Source organism: Microchirus variegatus (assembly GCF_963457635.1).
Source record: "Microchirus variegatus genome assembly, chromosome: 5".
Taxonomy (NCBI): domain Eukaryota; kingdom Metazoa; phylum Chordata; class Actinopteri; order Pleuronectiformes; family Soleidae; genus Microchirus; species Microchirus variegatus.
The window spans coordinates 33211352-33226880 of record NC_139806.1 but is presented as its reverse complement, the minus strand read 5'-3'; the positions used below and the strand labels follow the sequence as shown (position 1 = coordinate 33226880).

The 15529-nt window shown below is 41.4% G+C and overlaps 1 protein-coding gene across 1 annotated transcript in view; it reads left to right on the top strand.

The window, feature by feature from the left end:
• Positions 1–457: 457 nt before the first annotated feature.
• dpp10 (dipeptidyl peptidase like 10) overlaps positions 458–15529 on the top strand; it is a gene marked incomplete at both ends in the record, with an annotated part of 208502 nt that continues 193430 nt past the window's right edge. The window contains one exon of the mRNA XM_083890482.1: positions 458–517. Coding sequence (XP_083746608.1) covers positions 458–517 — 60 coding nt within the window. The remainder of the gene's footprint in view (positions 518–15529) is intronic.

Genomic DNA, 15529 nt, shown 5'->3' with positions numbered 1-15529 from the left:
TTGACAAAAAAGTGTGAAAAACATGAAAAGTTTTTTTTCTTCAAAGCGAGATGGAGCCACTACCGAGGGTGCTGAAGAGCCACATGAGGCTCTAGAGCCGCAGGTTGCAGACCCCTGGACTAGAAGAAGAATTGAATACGGATTACGGTTCACTATAGCGGCCATCCCGTTCAGACATGTCTGCGGTCGCCCCTGGTTACCGGTCATCACTTGCACCAGTTGCCATGTGCACATCATGCTTTTTACCTTCGCGCGTTGCGATGAGCTGTGAGAGTCGCATGTTGTAGCTGTCAGATGCGGTTGCGCGCGCTTCAGTCGCGCACATTGAACAAAAGAACGACATCGGTGAGCATCCTCTGCTGCTGTAGAGAAGCCGGGACTCGCTTTGTTTCTCTGCCTCTGCTGCTGCTGCTGCTGTTGTCACTTGGATAGAAGGAGGATTGTTTACGTCCCCAACATGAACCAAACCGCCTCCGTTTCGCATCAAGTCAAATGCCAGTCCACGAAGACCATCAAGGTATTTTACTTTATCTGTTTATATTCCCGCGGTGCGTTGAGCTGCGTGCGTCTGAGCAGCAGCATCAGCTGTGGAACAGCTCGAAACTTCAGCGAGAGCTTGGTGACTGGTGAACGCTATGCGCATTGACGCGCAGCGTTTTTGGATGGAGATGCTGCCACGGGTGGATGATGCATGCTCATCGGCATCTGTGGCAAGTTGCTGCTCTTGTTTTTGAAGCTGTATGAAAAAGTGAAGAAGTGACACGAGTCTCGGGGATTTTGAACGAAGGTGTTCCTCGTCCACTGTGAACGTAATGGATGAGGAGGCACTGGCGCAGTGGCGAGATTTCATTCATATCACGTCCTAATCCTCACGATCATTATTGTTGTTCGTTTGGGGGCTGATCAGACATAATAATGTCACAGCGCACTGCTGTTGGTGTCTCTGTCGCAACTTCGTTACAGTCGTGAAATGAACACATGTGAAACACCGACAACCGTCAAACAACAACACGGGGATCTGATGATGGCGCATCAGTTGCTCAACTTTGCGCTGGAGATCATCCAACCTGTTGTTGTTAAAAAAGAGCATGAAAGACGTCGCTGCGAGGAGATTACGATGAATGATTGTCTGTATGTGTGTGTTTTCTTTAATGTGAATTAATCAGGTGTAGTGAAGTTAACACCTTCGCTTTCTGTGTGAGTCATGATGGAGAGCAGCATCCGCATTGTCTTCAATATAGTGCGAGTAAACCATAGAAGAATAGGAGGAGCGTGGCATTGTGTTGTGTGTGTGTGTGTTGGTTTTTATTGGTTGGTTTTTAAGTACTGACTTTTTGGTCTTCACCTCATACCTGTGTCTTTAGCTACATTTAAGATGAAGATATAAATTGTGATTAGAATAAGGGTAACTGGGGGGGGGGCCCACGGTTGGTGTAGTGGTGGGCACTCTTGCCTTTGCAGCAAGAAGACCGGGGTTCCTGGGTTCGAGCCCCGTTTGGAACAACTCCGGAAAACAAGGGCCTTTGCATGTTCTCCCCGTGTGTGCGTGGGTTTTCTCCGGGTTCTCCGGCTTTCCCCCCACAGTCCAAAAACATGCGATATGGGGATTAGGTGAATTGATCACTCTAAATTGACCATAGGTGTGGATGAGAGTGTGAGTGAATGGTTGTTTGTCTCTATATGTGGCCCTGCGATGGACTGGCGAACTGTCCAGGGTGTACCCCGCCTATCGCCCAATGTCTGCTGAGATAGGCACAGCACCCCCCCGCGACCCTCTGGTGGAGGATAAAGCGGTAGATAATGGATGGATGGATAAGGGTAACTGGTTATGGTTAATATTTTTCTTAAAAAAAGGCTTTAGTTGGGCTGTGCAAACAATTGGAATTAAATATAGTGTCTTAACAAGTAGAGCTGCACAAACATCTTTGTGTGTATTGATTTCACCCACATCACTTTTCAACCTGGATGTCCCCAACAGAGAAACGTAGCTTTGGGCAAATGCATCGATCATACTTTCCCCACTAAGTCCCAGAGGCGAGCAATTTATTTATGGCAGAATGTATTAGTGGAGTTTTGACTCGAAATGAATGATGAGAGAAAATAAAACTTTAAAAAGCCTTTGTTGTGAGTTTTTCAGTGGATCATTTTGAATGAGGCAATAGACTGGTTGGTCTAATACTGGCCAAAATCACTGGATCGGATATTGGAAATAGCACATAATATGTATAAAAAAGTGGATTTTGGGTTATATAAACCCATAAATACTACACAGTGTCCCTTTAATTGAATTGTTTCACTCTGCATTCACACAAGATACCTAAAATGTATTTTATATGATCATTTGTAACACTGGGAATGTGCATAACGGTGTAAATGGAAAGCAGATGTTTTTTTTTTTTTTCTCTGCCCTTGGTTGCTTAGTTATAGTAAGTACAAAGGAGCAATAGTGCAAATGAAGAGATTGTTGAGAGGTAAAACTGAAAGTAAGCTTCACTGATTTCATTCACCGAGCATTTGAGTCGTGACTGATGAAGAGCCAGTCAGAATGTGAACGGATAACGCAATTGTGTCATCATTTCCGAAAGGTCTGTGTCTGTCCAGACTAATGCAGCCCCTGAGTTTTCAAACTAAACCTGAACAGCTTATTGGTTTCAGATCCAGTTTCAAACTAAAATTGAATGAATTGTGTGAATGTAGCAGTGGTACGTGATGGATCATGAGTCACTGAGAGGGTCTAAAAATCGAGTGTCTGGACAAGGTTTTCTTTTGATCAAACCTTCCCGATTAAACCTTTCCACCTGTGTCCATTTGTTTCACAGTCACTCAGAATTGATTACACCTGTTTGCTTCAAGCTGTCATGGTGATTGTGACAGTCTTGATCAATGAAGATAATTAGAAGAAGCCAATTTTATTGTGACACTCAATGAGTAGAAACCAGACAGGACAGAAATGACAGGGAACCAATAGAACTAGGATTATCCCCCACAGATTTTATGCATCCAGTGATCAGTTTGTGTCTAATATATAAACGCTAAAAAACACCTTTGAGTCAGCATTGAAGACGCCTCTTGGATGAGAGAAACGTCTGCAAACCTAACTCAAGCAACTCCAGTTGCCTACAGCAAACTACAGAATACATCTATGACCTGGATGAATGGGAACCTTCACATACATGACAGATACTTTGAGACCACTGTAATCTTGACATCTTACGTCTGGCCATCTAAAGCTAAGCAGGTTGTGAGTCAAAGTGAACATATAATGATTATGAACAATAATTATGTGTCCAGTTGAAACGGAATAATTAAAGACGGACCAAGTTTTCACATTTTTGTTTCCATATATTTACTGGGTAAATAGCTAGTCATTAGGGTACTGTAGCTACCTTCTTATTACCCGGCTTATAACCCAATAACACACTATAATGTACTATATAGTTACCAGTAAATGCCCGGTATTTTGGCCATTGTTTCATTGTATTTACTTTCTTATTACCATTGTAATTACCTAGGAACACTTTTGTGTTACTATGAATTTACCAGGTAAATACCTGGTAATAAGGGGACTGTAAAAAGGGTTACCAAACATGCAATCATTCAGGATCAATAAGAATTAAAATTTGATTAGTCTGGTTGGTACCAGGCTAACTGTAAATCGCCATGGTAACTTATGTGTGACCAACTTGAGGCTATGTCCAGCCAGGATAATCAACATAGCCCGGCTTAATCCCTTATCCTAGTTTTGTGCAATAGGCCCCTGGAGACAAAGACACATGTAAAAAAAAAAAAGTAAATAAATAAATAATCTCTAAAAAAAAAAACCAGTACAAAAAGAGCATTTCATTATGATTCAATTTGCCTTTTATCATCAAATACTGACAGGAATTTACTAAGTAATTGCAACCATTTATTTGAAGAATTTATATTTATGGAGTAACAATTCGCAAGAAGAAGAGGCTTAACCATGTTTATTTGACATGTTCCGAATCAGAGATCTGTGCCCAGGATACATTTTTTCATTCCATCGCATTCATATGAGTAACATTTGCTTATGGAATGAAGGGATTTAAGAGAAATGATTTGACTTCATGTTTGTTGGTGTTTGTCTCACATGCACATGAGATATATCACATGCCAGTGTCTGTGTTGATGCATCTCCATTTACTTAATTCCATCCATTATCTACCGCTTTATCCACCGGAGGGTCGTGGGGGGGGGGGGGGGGTGCTGTGCCTATCACAGCTGACATGGGGCGATAGGCAGTGTACACCCTGGACAGTTCGCCAGTCCATCGTAGGGCCACACAGAGACAAACAACCATTCACTCACACTCTCACACCTACAGTCAATTTAGAGTGACCAATTCACCAATTTACTTAATTGTTCCATAAAATAATATCCATCAAAAATACTAAATTAAGGCCAATAAAGGGTAATACAAACAGTTCGGTTTCCAGGTGCAGGTAGAACTGTGAATCACAACTTCAACCTGTGGAGGGCAGCATTTAACCTCTCGGTGGGCGGCCTATTAGAATTTATTAGGAAATTGGTGAGTTGTGTGGGCTGGACCGTATTATTTTTCACATCGTCTGACTTTCGTCTCCTCCATGTGTGCAGCTGACAGGGCACATGTAATTAGCTCAGATGGTCTGATGTGCCTTTAGGCTGTATATTTCAAACTCAAACAGGATTTCAAGGTTGAGCTTTCCTCCCCAAAATGATATTGAAATCTTAAAAGCGACACATTAAGCCCAATTTATACTCCTGCGTAAAGTGCTCTGCGTAGGCTACGCAGAGTCCTCTGCGTCGACGCAGAACCTGTTGTAGAGTCTCTGCGTTGTCTCCGGCTGCACGGAATATTTTTTAAGTGTCCGTCACTCCGTCAAGGGACAACGGAGACGGCAAGAGCTACGATTGGTCCTCAGGACAGGCCGAGCGAAGCTGCTCTGTGCCGGCTCACAGTGAGCACCGAGCGTCCACAGAGGGCGGAGCTGAACACCGCCGACTTCGTCGCTGCCAAACTATAAATACGTCATATCTTAACACACACAGCACATGTTTAGACTCTAAATGGCCAATTTCTCGCCTCAAATTATCTTAAAACTGCGTTCCGGGACACAGAAAAGTGAGAAACGGCCACTTGTTTCAACAACAACAGTCTTTCTCCCTCGGACGCCATTGCTCACTGTAGCCAAAAGCACAACAACCTTGCGCAGCGACCCCTACTGATCGGGCGGGAAATTGCAGCGCCTATCCGTCACCACGACGCAGAAGTATAAAGGCTCGAGTGCTCTACGTGGTGACGCAGACGGATAACGCATTACGCAGTCGGGGAGAAGTATAATGTGGCCTTTAACCTCCAATCTGTCTGAGAAAGCGGTGCAAGAAGCAGGGATTATGGGGAGGATTAAGAATACCAAACCCCTTTATGTTGCACAAAACCCACTAATCTCTTCCTGTCCGACCGTCATTACCTTGTACTGCGATCATAACAGCTCTTCCTCATCCCCTCTTCATGTTATAAGTGTGTCCTAACGTCCACTAGCCAAAATAAGAAATCCAATTAGGAAGAGACACCAGATTTGTCGTGGGTCTTAACTGCTGGGGTCTAGCTGAGTTTAACAAGACTGGAGGCAGCCCGAGGCTTGTGTCACGAGTGTTTCCGTTGAAGTGTCAGGTCCACCCACATGCAGATTGCTGCTATAAAGTTGGATTGTCATGGAAGCAGGGAGCTGTGTCAGTGCTCCTCTCCGAGTGTGCTCATCAGTGACGGGGGCACAAGGTTGTGTATAGAAGAATGTGCCACATTTCTCAAGCTGCGCTGTAACACTGAGGATTTACGCTGACATTACACAGCGGGGATCTCGACAGGAAGTTTGGTAAGAGCGACAGCCAGTGATTCATGAAAGTGTTAAGGACTGAGCCTCCATTTATCTGAAAATACCGGTTTTAAGATCTTGTTTCATCATGACGAGATAAAAAATCCATCCGAGTGAAAGCTCACTGTATCCACCACCTACCCCCGAAACCAGTCAAGTTCTTGTGACAAAAAAGCCTGAAACTGAACATTAAAGTAATGCAAAGTCTACAAATAGTGGGCAAAACCATGTCTGTTTTAGTACCAGATAAGACCTCGTCGGTTTTGAATATGTGGGATTCGAGCAGTGATTGTGTGCAGCTTTGGTTGGAATTTACGGAGCCCCCGAAGTGACATGAGAAATTTTTTTTTTTTTTTTAATCTCGAGTTTCAAAGTCGAGATCTCGAGTTTCAAAGTCGAGATCTCGAGTTTCCCAAAAAAATCAGAAAAAAAAAAATATATTGAATTTTTTTTTTTTTAAGAAAACAAAAGAAAAAAAAATTAAAAAAAATATATATTTAATATATTTAATATATTTTTTTTTTTTTTTTTTTTTTTAGAAAACAAAAGAAAAAAATTTTTTTTGCAGATTTTTTGGGGAAACTCGAGATCTCAACTTTGAAACTCGAGATTTAAATTTTTTTTTTTTTTCTCATGTCACTTCGGGGGCTCCGTAGGAATTACCTTAATTTAGAAAAAAAAAGGAAGCTGTCTAGCTTTTTTTTCCAAATAACACTGATTTGTTGATGGTGGCTCAGCACAATATCAACATCAACTGGCAAATGTCAAGTACTATTTTAGCTAGAGAAAGGTTTACCTTATTGTAGAACTACACAGGCAGATACAATACTGTATGTACTCAACCACCGACAACATGCAATCAATGTGCCATGTCACCATGTATTGCCATCTAGAGCTGCATACATTTTTTATACAATATTTTATATTCATGATAGAGTTGCATAGTGATGTTAAATGTTCGCCAGCGCATTCACACAAAGATCCTCGATTACTTTTGAAGCCTCCTTAGCAAATAGAGTTAAGAGGTTTATAACAGTCTTACAAAATACACCGGCACAGCTGTCGTGTAAAGTCAACTGCAACAACCTGAAAGTAGAGCAATTTTGTAACTGCAGTTCTCAGATATGCAGTGTTAAAGCACTGATGTGCTTTGATGTCGCTCCTTATGTCAGACAAGTTCTTATGTTGCTGCTGAAGTGACAGCCAGCTAGATTTTTTTACAGATAAGCAACGAGGACACTGCTGATGGGGGCAAAGCTATAATCAACCCCAGTCATCTGTTGCCTCGTGTACTTCTGAAGCAGCAAATGTGAAAGTGCTCCATCTAAGAAAAATCTGTGCCTTCTATCAGAAAGACACACAGTATTGTCCCAAGTTGAAATGATACTGAAGATGATTGTTTGATGTGATGCGTTTCTGTATTATGCTATGTTTTTATTGTACACATTATTGTAGACACAAGATGATGACAAAACAACAAAAACATACAGTGGTAAAATACAGGCCACTTAAAGGTACAATATGTAGTATTTATGGGTTTATATGACCCAAAATCCACTTTATTATACATATTATGTGCTCCTGCATTGTCTAGTCGTATAATAGTTTTTGTTTCATTTTCGTAGTGTTTCAAAAAGTCATGTAAAATAACATGACCGTGGACTGCGGTTGCATAGCCACTGTTGGCAGCGAGACGCCATGTTTCTACCGGAGCCTGTAAGGACAAACGCGAGAGAACAAATCAAGCGTCTCTTTACTTGTAGCGGAAGTCCCGCCTCCACTCTCTCCGCTTTGTCTGCTACGGCCGCGGTAGCTCCGCCCTCTCCCTCGCCTCACGAACCTCATCAGCTGACACGGAGAAAGACGACGAGGACGACAATTGACCGGCTGAGGATACCGTAGCGCTCAGGGAAGGGAGGGGGTGAGCAGAGCAGCAGGTCTTTGTTGTAAATTTCAGCCTCTCCTCTAGATGTCACTATAAAGTACTTATTTCCCCTTTAATCAAAATAGAATGACAAAACAAAGTTTGGGAATTTCTCTGGTAAACACTGACTTATCAGGACTTATCAGTAGTCCTCATGGAGCCCAAACCCTGGTTCTAATTAGGCAGAACCTCGTTCCTGTTGAACTGGTTAGGGTTTAGGTTAGGCTTTGTTTTTTTCGTTTGTGTATGTGTATGTGTATATTTGTGTTTATATTTTTTTGAGGACCACAAAAAGAAAAAACAGGAGCAAACACATTTTGTTAAATGTAAAAATTTGTTTTTTCTTTCTTTCTTGTTTCCTCACGACCTTAAAGGCCTTTTTTTTACAGTAAAAACTTATACGGTTACACTTAGAACTAGGTTTATGTCAGGGTTAAGCATTTTGTGATGGTTAGGGTAAGGGCTCGGGAATGTGTATAAGTTTATGTGTAATATGCACTTATCATTAGGCTATATTAAGGATATAACAAATTAACCTACCATAACTCCTTACTTTCTATTAGGAAACAAATGGGACCTGTTAAGATACAGTATTGTAGAGTACTGAGCAGAGAGTGAAGCCTTGTTTATATTTCTGATATACTAAAAGTTCTGTGGCGTACAAAGAAACCAACATGCAGAGAGGAAGTCGAAAGAAAGTCGATGAGATGACATCTTTATACTTCTGCGTCGTGGTGACGGACACGCCCTGCAATTTCCCGCCCGATCAGTAGGGGTCGCTGCGCAAGGTTGTTGTGCTTCAGGCTACAGTGAGCTATGGTGTCCGAGAAAGAAAGAGAGAGAAAGACTGTTGTTGTTGAAACAGTGGCCGTTTCTCACTTTTCTGTGTGACGGAACGCAGTTTTAAGATAATTTGAGGCGAGAAATTGGCCATTTAGAGTCTAAACATGTGCCGTGTGTGTTAAGATATGACGTATTTATAGTTTGGCAGCGGCGTTATCGGCGGGGATCAGCTCCGCCTCTGTGGACGCTCGGTGCTCACTGTGAGCCGGCACAGAGCAGCTTAGCTCGGCCTGTCCTGAGGACCAATCGCAGCTCTTGCCGTCTCCGTTGTCCCTTGACGGAGTGACGGACACTTAAAAAATATTTCGGGCAGTGGGAGACGACGCAGAGGCTCTTCAACAGGCTCTACGTCGACGCAGAGTCTCTGCGTAACCTACGCAGAGCACTTTACGCAGAAGTATAAATTGGGCTTTACGCTTAGCCACTCTCATGCGAGGGTGATCCATTTCAATAAAACTCCTCCCTCACTTCTTGCTACACCAATGCAGCCTCACTATGGTGCAGCTGACAAAGATTGGACACCACCCCAGCCTCCACTTTTCTAAATCAAATTCACAGGCTCAAAAGTTAATTTTTTTTACTGTTTTGCTCCTCTAGGTGGGTTTCCTGCATCCCTTGTTTGGCTTAGCATGCTGCTTGGAGCATCTTAAGCGCAGATCCTTCAGTGCACAGTCTAACAGTATTTCCGTTTGTAATAAATGGTTTAATTATGATGAATGTTCCTGACTGAATGATAATGGTTAAAATCTTCATCACCAATGTCCTTATTCCATCATGATAAAATAGCATCATTATTAAGTACAGATCTATCTACTAGTCATATTGGCAGAAAAGGTTGAAAAAAAAGAGAAAAATAGATGTTTCTTACATTCAAAACTGATATATGATGAAATAAAAAAGAATGGATATAACCTAGAGCCCCTTTTCTGGGTAAACAAAAGCCTCAATTTGCAATATTTACGTTTCATTGAACAATGTTTACAGATATGTATTGCACAGCTTTTTAATCTGAGGATTTCCTTGCACTGTCAGGAAAATGGGTATTGTTTGCAATCTCTCTGTCAGCATATAAAACACCTCCAGCAGGTTATTGAACCTGTGAGGTTTTTTCCCTCTTTCCTCACATCTATCACATAATCACTCCTTAAAAACTGTTCAGGACCAGCTTGCCCAGAGTGAAACAGATTGCTGAAATCAGTTTCATAAGAATGATTGTCCAGAGTCAGTCTATAATTGTAAAGCTATGCCAGCTGATCTCAATATATTCTCCCCTCTGAGTACATCTCACATTCCCAAGTCTGGTGGAATATGTAATAAATGTGTCACTAATTTGTTTCGCGGTTGCGACATATGTATCTGCCACTTGTTTGAATGAGTGATTTTGCTTGAGAAGGCTTATTTGTCCCTGTGAAGAAAATGCTGAAAATGTTGCATGATATAATGTCTCTGAATGTCTGAAAACAATAAGAAGAATAACACAATAAGATTAACCGTTTCATTTGTTAGCTTTATTTAAAGGTCCCCTATTGTGCAAAATCAACTTTTTAATCTTTAAGTACTTATATTTGGGACTCAGTGGGCCATACCAGTCCCCAAAATGTGAAAAAACAAGACTCAGTCATGTTTTAGTGGTTCCACTTTGTGTAAGTATAGGCGATAAAACACGCGATGTTTACACCTCCCGACCAAGTGACGACAGTGCGGACATTTCACCGTGAATGTTGGCACCCCGCCAGGCAGAGTACTTCACAGCTCCACCGTAGCTCCCCCTTGTCCCTGTGAAATACGAGAGTGCAGGCGAGGGAGGAAGAGTGGCTGCACAGCGGAGCACAGTGTTTTACACAAACTTCCAGCCTCAGAGGACTTGTGTGTCCAGTGGATATATCTTATTTATGAAAAAAATGTTCACAAGCTTCACAAGCCCTTTGTTGTTGATCGTGTGTGTAAATTCCTATGCTGGAGGGACACCTTGAACGCACCAGTTACGTGCCTGCGGTTAGCGAGTGGCATGTGTGGATCGGCGATATGAGGAGCACGCGTTTGAAAGCACTGCAGAAAGATGTAGATGTTGTCCTACATTTCTTCTCAACCAAAGGCTGCCTTTCTGTCGTGTTTCCACGTTTCTCTCCTCGTGTTGTTGATCCACACACGTCACTTTCAGTCGCAGTTACGCTGGTGCGTTTAGGGTTTTTTTCTAGCATGGGAATTTACATACACACTGCGCCGCGCGGCTCATTAATCAAATAATAATAATATAATAAAATTAATGGAGTTGATAGGCTTAATCAACATTGTGTGGACTGCTTTGACAGTGGTTTTTTGGTGTAATCAGTTGCCTCCCCAGCTTGGGAACCCAAGCAAATGCCTTTTTGTACCCTGTTGCATTGTCCCTGAACAAGGTCAGCTTCCATGTGTGAGATCTGCGGCACCAGCAGCGGCTCATGCAACTATGGTAACACCGGAGGTGAGAACGACGTAAAAGCTTCCACTATTACCACGGTCACCACAAATACACACGGTACTTTAGTGTCAACCAAGTTCAAAAAACATTTCATCAAAACATTTCCTTTCAAATCTCTGGCCTTGAATCTCTGAATAAGTAAGACACAAAGGAAAGTATTTTGCTTTGTATTTATTTATTTTTCAAGCTAAAAATATTGCATTTTTAAAATGTAACCTCCCTTTGCTTTCCTTTGTCTATTTTTCCAATGAACTATTTAATGGGCAGAGAGGAAGATGCATATTAAGCGTGAGCTTGTTCTCAACGGGGTGGTCTTGAGTAGGATGTTAACGAGTCTTTCTTTTGTTTCCATTGCTTTGAAGAAATTCATTTCAAGGATGGACATTATTGAGTGCATCAGTATGCCTGTTATGTTCTCTGTTTCCATAAGCTATAACCCTCCTGAGGAATGAGAGCAAATTGAATGTTTGTTTGTTTGTTTTTCTAGTAAGCAGCAACAAGCAAGTGCATGTGATGTTCCGCAACTACCGAGACCTCTTCCGTAATGAAGCTGGGTGTCAAAATGTGTCTCCTGCTCAGGTAGTGTGTGTGAGTGAGGAACAATCTCTGATAGATGGTGCACACAGGTGTGGATTTTATTCCAGGTTTAGACAGGCTTGGGTTTGTGACCATAAATCAAAACCTGCTCACAGGTTCCTCCAGCAGACACTGTTGGCAAGAGGTGGTTTCTGGTCTGGGCAATTTCTGGCAGCAGGGAGACTATTGCTGCAGGAGTATTTCTGCGTGTGGGCCACCGTCTTATTAAGAATGTCAAGTCACATTGCAGTTATATACACATAAATATATCTATTGAATCTTGTATAATTTTTAGCTAATTTGTTTGCTGTCATAACTCAAAATGTTTTTGTTTTTGTAGAGCAGCACTTGCAATTTAAAGGGACACTATGTAGTATTTATGGGTTTATATAACCCAAAATCCACTTTTTCATACATATTATGTGCTCCTGCATTGTCTAGTCGCTGTATAATAGTTTTTGTTTCATTTTCGTAGTGTTTCAAAAAGTCATGTAAAATAACATGGTCGCGGGCCGCGGTTGCATAGCCACTGTTAGCAGAGAGACGCCATGTTTCTACCGGAGCCTGTAAGGACAAACGCGAGAGAACAAATCAAGCGTCTCTTTACTTGTAGCGGAAGTCCCGCCTCCACTCTCTCCGCTTCGTCTGCTACGGCCGCGGTAGCTCCGCCCTCTCCCTCGCCTCACGAACCTCATCTGCTGACACGGAGAAAGACGACGAGGACGACATTTGACCGGCTGAGGATACCGTAGCGCTCAGGGAAGGGATGGGGTGAGCAGAGCAGCAGGTCTTTGTTGTAAATTTCAGCCTCTCCTCTTGATGGCACTATAAACTACTTATTTCACCTTTAAAAGCATTGTTATGGAGAGATTTTGTGTTTATGACTTGGCTTCAAGGTTCTGCAAAGAATGACATACAACCATAAATCATGAAGCTAAGGGTTGCATCATTCCAGTCAGTGTCATCATGGAAATAGAACAATAATAATAATATGATTCTCATCTATCAAAAGACACAATCTAGCCTTTGGTCACTTGCAGCAGCTGACCAGGACCAGGATGTGATGACATCTGTTACTGCAGGGAAAATGGCGAAATGTGAAGGGCACAGGGCTACATTTGCCACCAAAAGACTGTTTCCAGGCAGTAAAAGACATGTATGAAGGTTTAATTCCGAAAGTTAGCGTTGGCCTAAAAGGCATACTTTGACATTTTAATTTTTCGCCTTTGTTCCTTTGCGGGCAAGTGTAGAAACCCTTTCCTTCTATTTGTCTATGTATTGAAAAAAGATTCTGAGACGGTAACTCTTAAATGTCACGTTATCCCTGTAGGACACATTGTTGTACAGCCATCTCATTTACGACCCCCATGGTATACTGTGGGAACCATAGATCAGTAATTGCCTCAGAACTTCTGTAAAGGTGACTTAAGAGACCTTTTGAGATGTAACATGGGGACTGATGAAGATGTAACACGATGGTGGGATTAACATTAGGTTCCTTTATAAAGGGACTAACAATGGTTATGTTCAGACTGCAAACAAATTGAACTATTTCTCTAATTAGATATTTTCTTACACAGTATTATTTTTGAATTTGTCAAATCAGATGTTCGTGTCCAGACGACCAACATTTCTGAATGTGTTTGCTTTGGTAATGACAAAGGTGTAACCACCATAGTATCTGCCAACTCATTCCACCACCAATTTTGACTGTGTCATCGCTGTGCCGCATTAATGTGAGTGCTTAGAATGAGATGCATCTGTAAATAATGTGATTTGAATCACTGATTTTTTTTTTCTGACTCTGAACTTGACATCATGTGGCTGAAAAAACTGACCTACTTACAGACAAGGAGAGGAGCCTACATCCACTTTGACGTACAATCAACTCTTAGAATGAAATTGAAATAGAATACACAAACTAACAAATAAATGTTTAATCACTTTACAATAAAAAGTGTGTAGCTTTCATATGTACTTTAGGCAACAGCTTTAATGAAATCTACCATCTTGTGCTTGCATTGGTAAATGCATGTTGACAATGACATTATGTGAAGTGGATATTTCCCTGAAACCTCTTGGAAATGGAAGGGTTAACAGGAAAGTTCTCCATTTATTGCAAGCTGTCAAATGTCAGGCATGCTTTGGAATGAACATGGAGCATCAGATCATTCATTTATTTTAGCCATTTATTTCAAACTTTCTAGTATTGGCCACACCTGCAGTATTTACTCTTCCCTCATCGGTTAGTCTCTGCCATTGTTGTCTATTCAGTCATAAGATAATCTTCCATTTTTTTATTTCCTGTTTAGTGTATGTAATTTTTGTGTGAATTTCAATTCCTTGCTTCACCCTCAATCTCAAAAATGTGCGCTCCCTCTAGTGCAAGTGCTGTCCCGATTCTCAGAAAAATTAAGTTGAGGGGCAAGTTTAAGGGCTGTATCGCCCTCAATATTGAGATTTTCCGAGACCACCCTTGGGAGCAAGGGCTACCCAGAATGCATTGCGTGTTTTCACATAAGAAAGATGGCGTCGAAAGCAGCGAAGCGCGTGCACTACAAATTAAGTATTTTCTTTGTTAGTAGAGATATAACAATTATGAAAACCATTGTATTATCTTAGTTTAGGGCCATATATTATAGATTACTGACGTCATTGTTGCGTAACAATTTATTTCTATTTTACTATATTTTTTGTCAATAGCCGGCCAGTGCGGACAATCGATCACACAAGGAGGACTCTGTTAATCATCTAACAACAAATTGATATCGTCTTGCTTTATGCACTTATTGAATGGATCCCCTTACTCATTATCAGAAAAAAATGCCCCTCAAATTTTATTTCCGGAGCCGCCACTGGTTACATGTGTTTTGCTTTATCGTCTAGTGTCCTTTAAATCGGGACAATATTTTTTAAAACTGACATCATGTAAAAATGTGCGATCATGTCCATGACCTCCACAGGGAAATGTTTATGGTCATAATGAACAAAGCTCATTTTCCCACATTTACTTATTTTCACAACCAAAGGTCACCCTCCAATGGTTATTTGCTAATTTCATTGTGCTTCCTATGCTTCCCTTTTCAAATGGGAGCTTAAGTCCATTATTTAAGACTCTGTGGAACAGCCAATAGGAGCGATCTCTCTCTCTCTCTCTCTCTCTGAGCGAACCTGCATGTGATTGGTCAAGCCTCCATTACAGCTTTAGTTGTGAGGCTGTAATCGGAGCCTAGATGAGACGCTAGAATCTCGCTCTCTCTCAGACCACTTCATATACATTATGCTAAAGGTTTAGTATCACAATTTTATCAATAATGCCAAAACAATCCAGCTCTTTGTACATTTGATTGTCACCTCGCAGTGAAGACATTCACAAAAACCCACTTCTGTTGGTTCCAGGTTCTTTGATATCTCTCATTCTTCATGCTCAAACAAGAAAATCACTCAAAATAACCACGTCAGCTCATGCTGAAATACGATTTATTGGTGGTAATAATCTGTGGCGGCCCAGCCTTGACAGGTGATGCAATTTTCTGGGCCTTTGGTTTTCTTTAAATCTGGCTAAACAGTATGTGAATAGTTTGGTTGTGTGTTAATCTCAATGAACAGACTGCAATCCTTCAGCCCTTTTCATAACTTGATATGACAGGAAAAATATTACTCTGTGTGATGGAAGGCGATGTTAAGTTTGGCTTTTTTTTTTTTTTACAGTGACACATGCAGCCTGGTCATTTGTATTCTAGAGCTGCTCTGTCTGTCTTGTTGTATTATAGAATGCATAGACTTTGTGACAAAGTTGATGAAGCATGCATTTGGTCACAGTGCCTGGTTGGAGACAATGGTGAT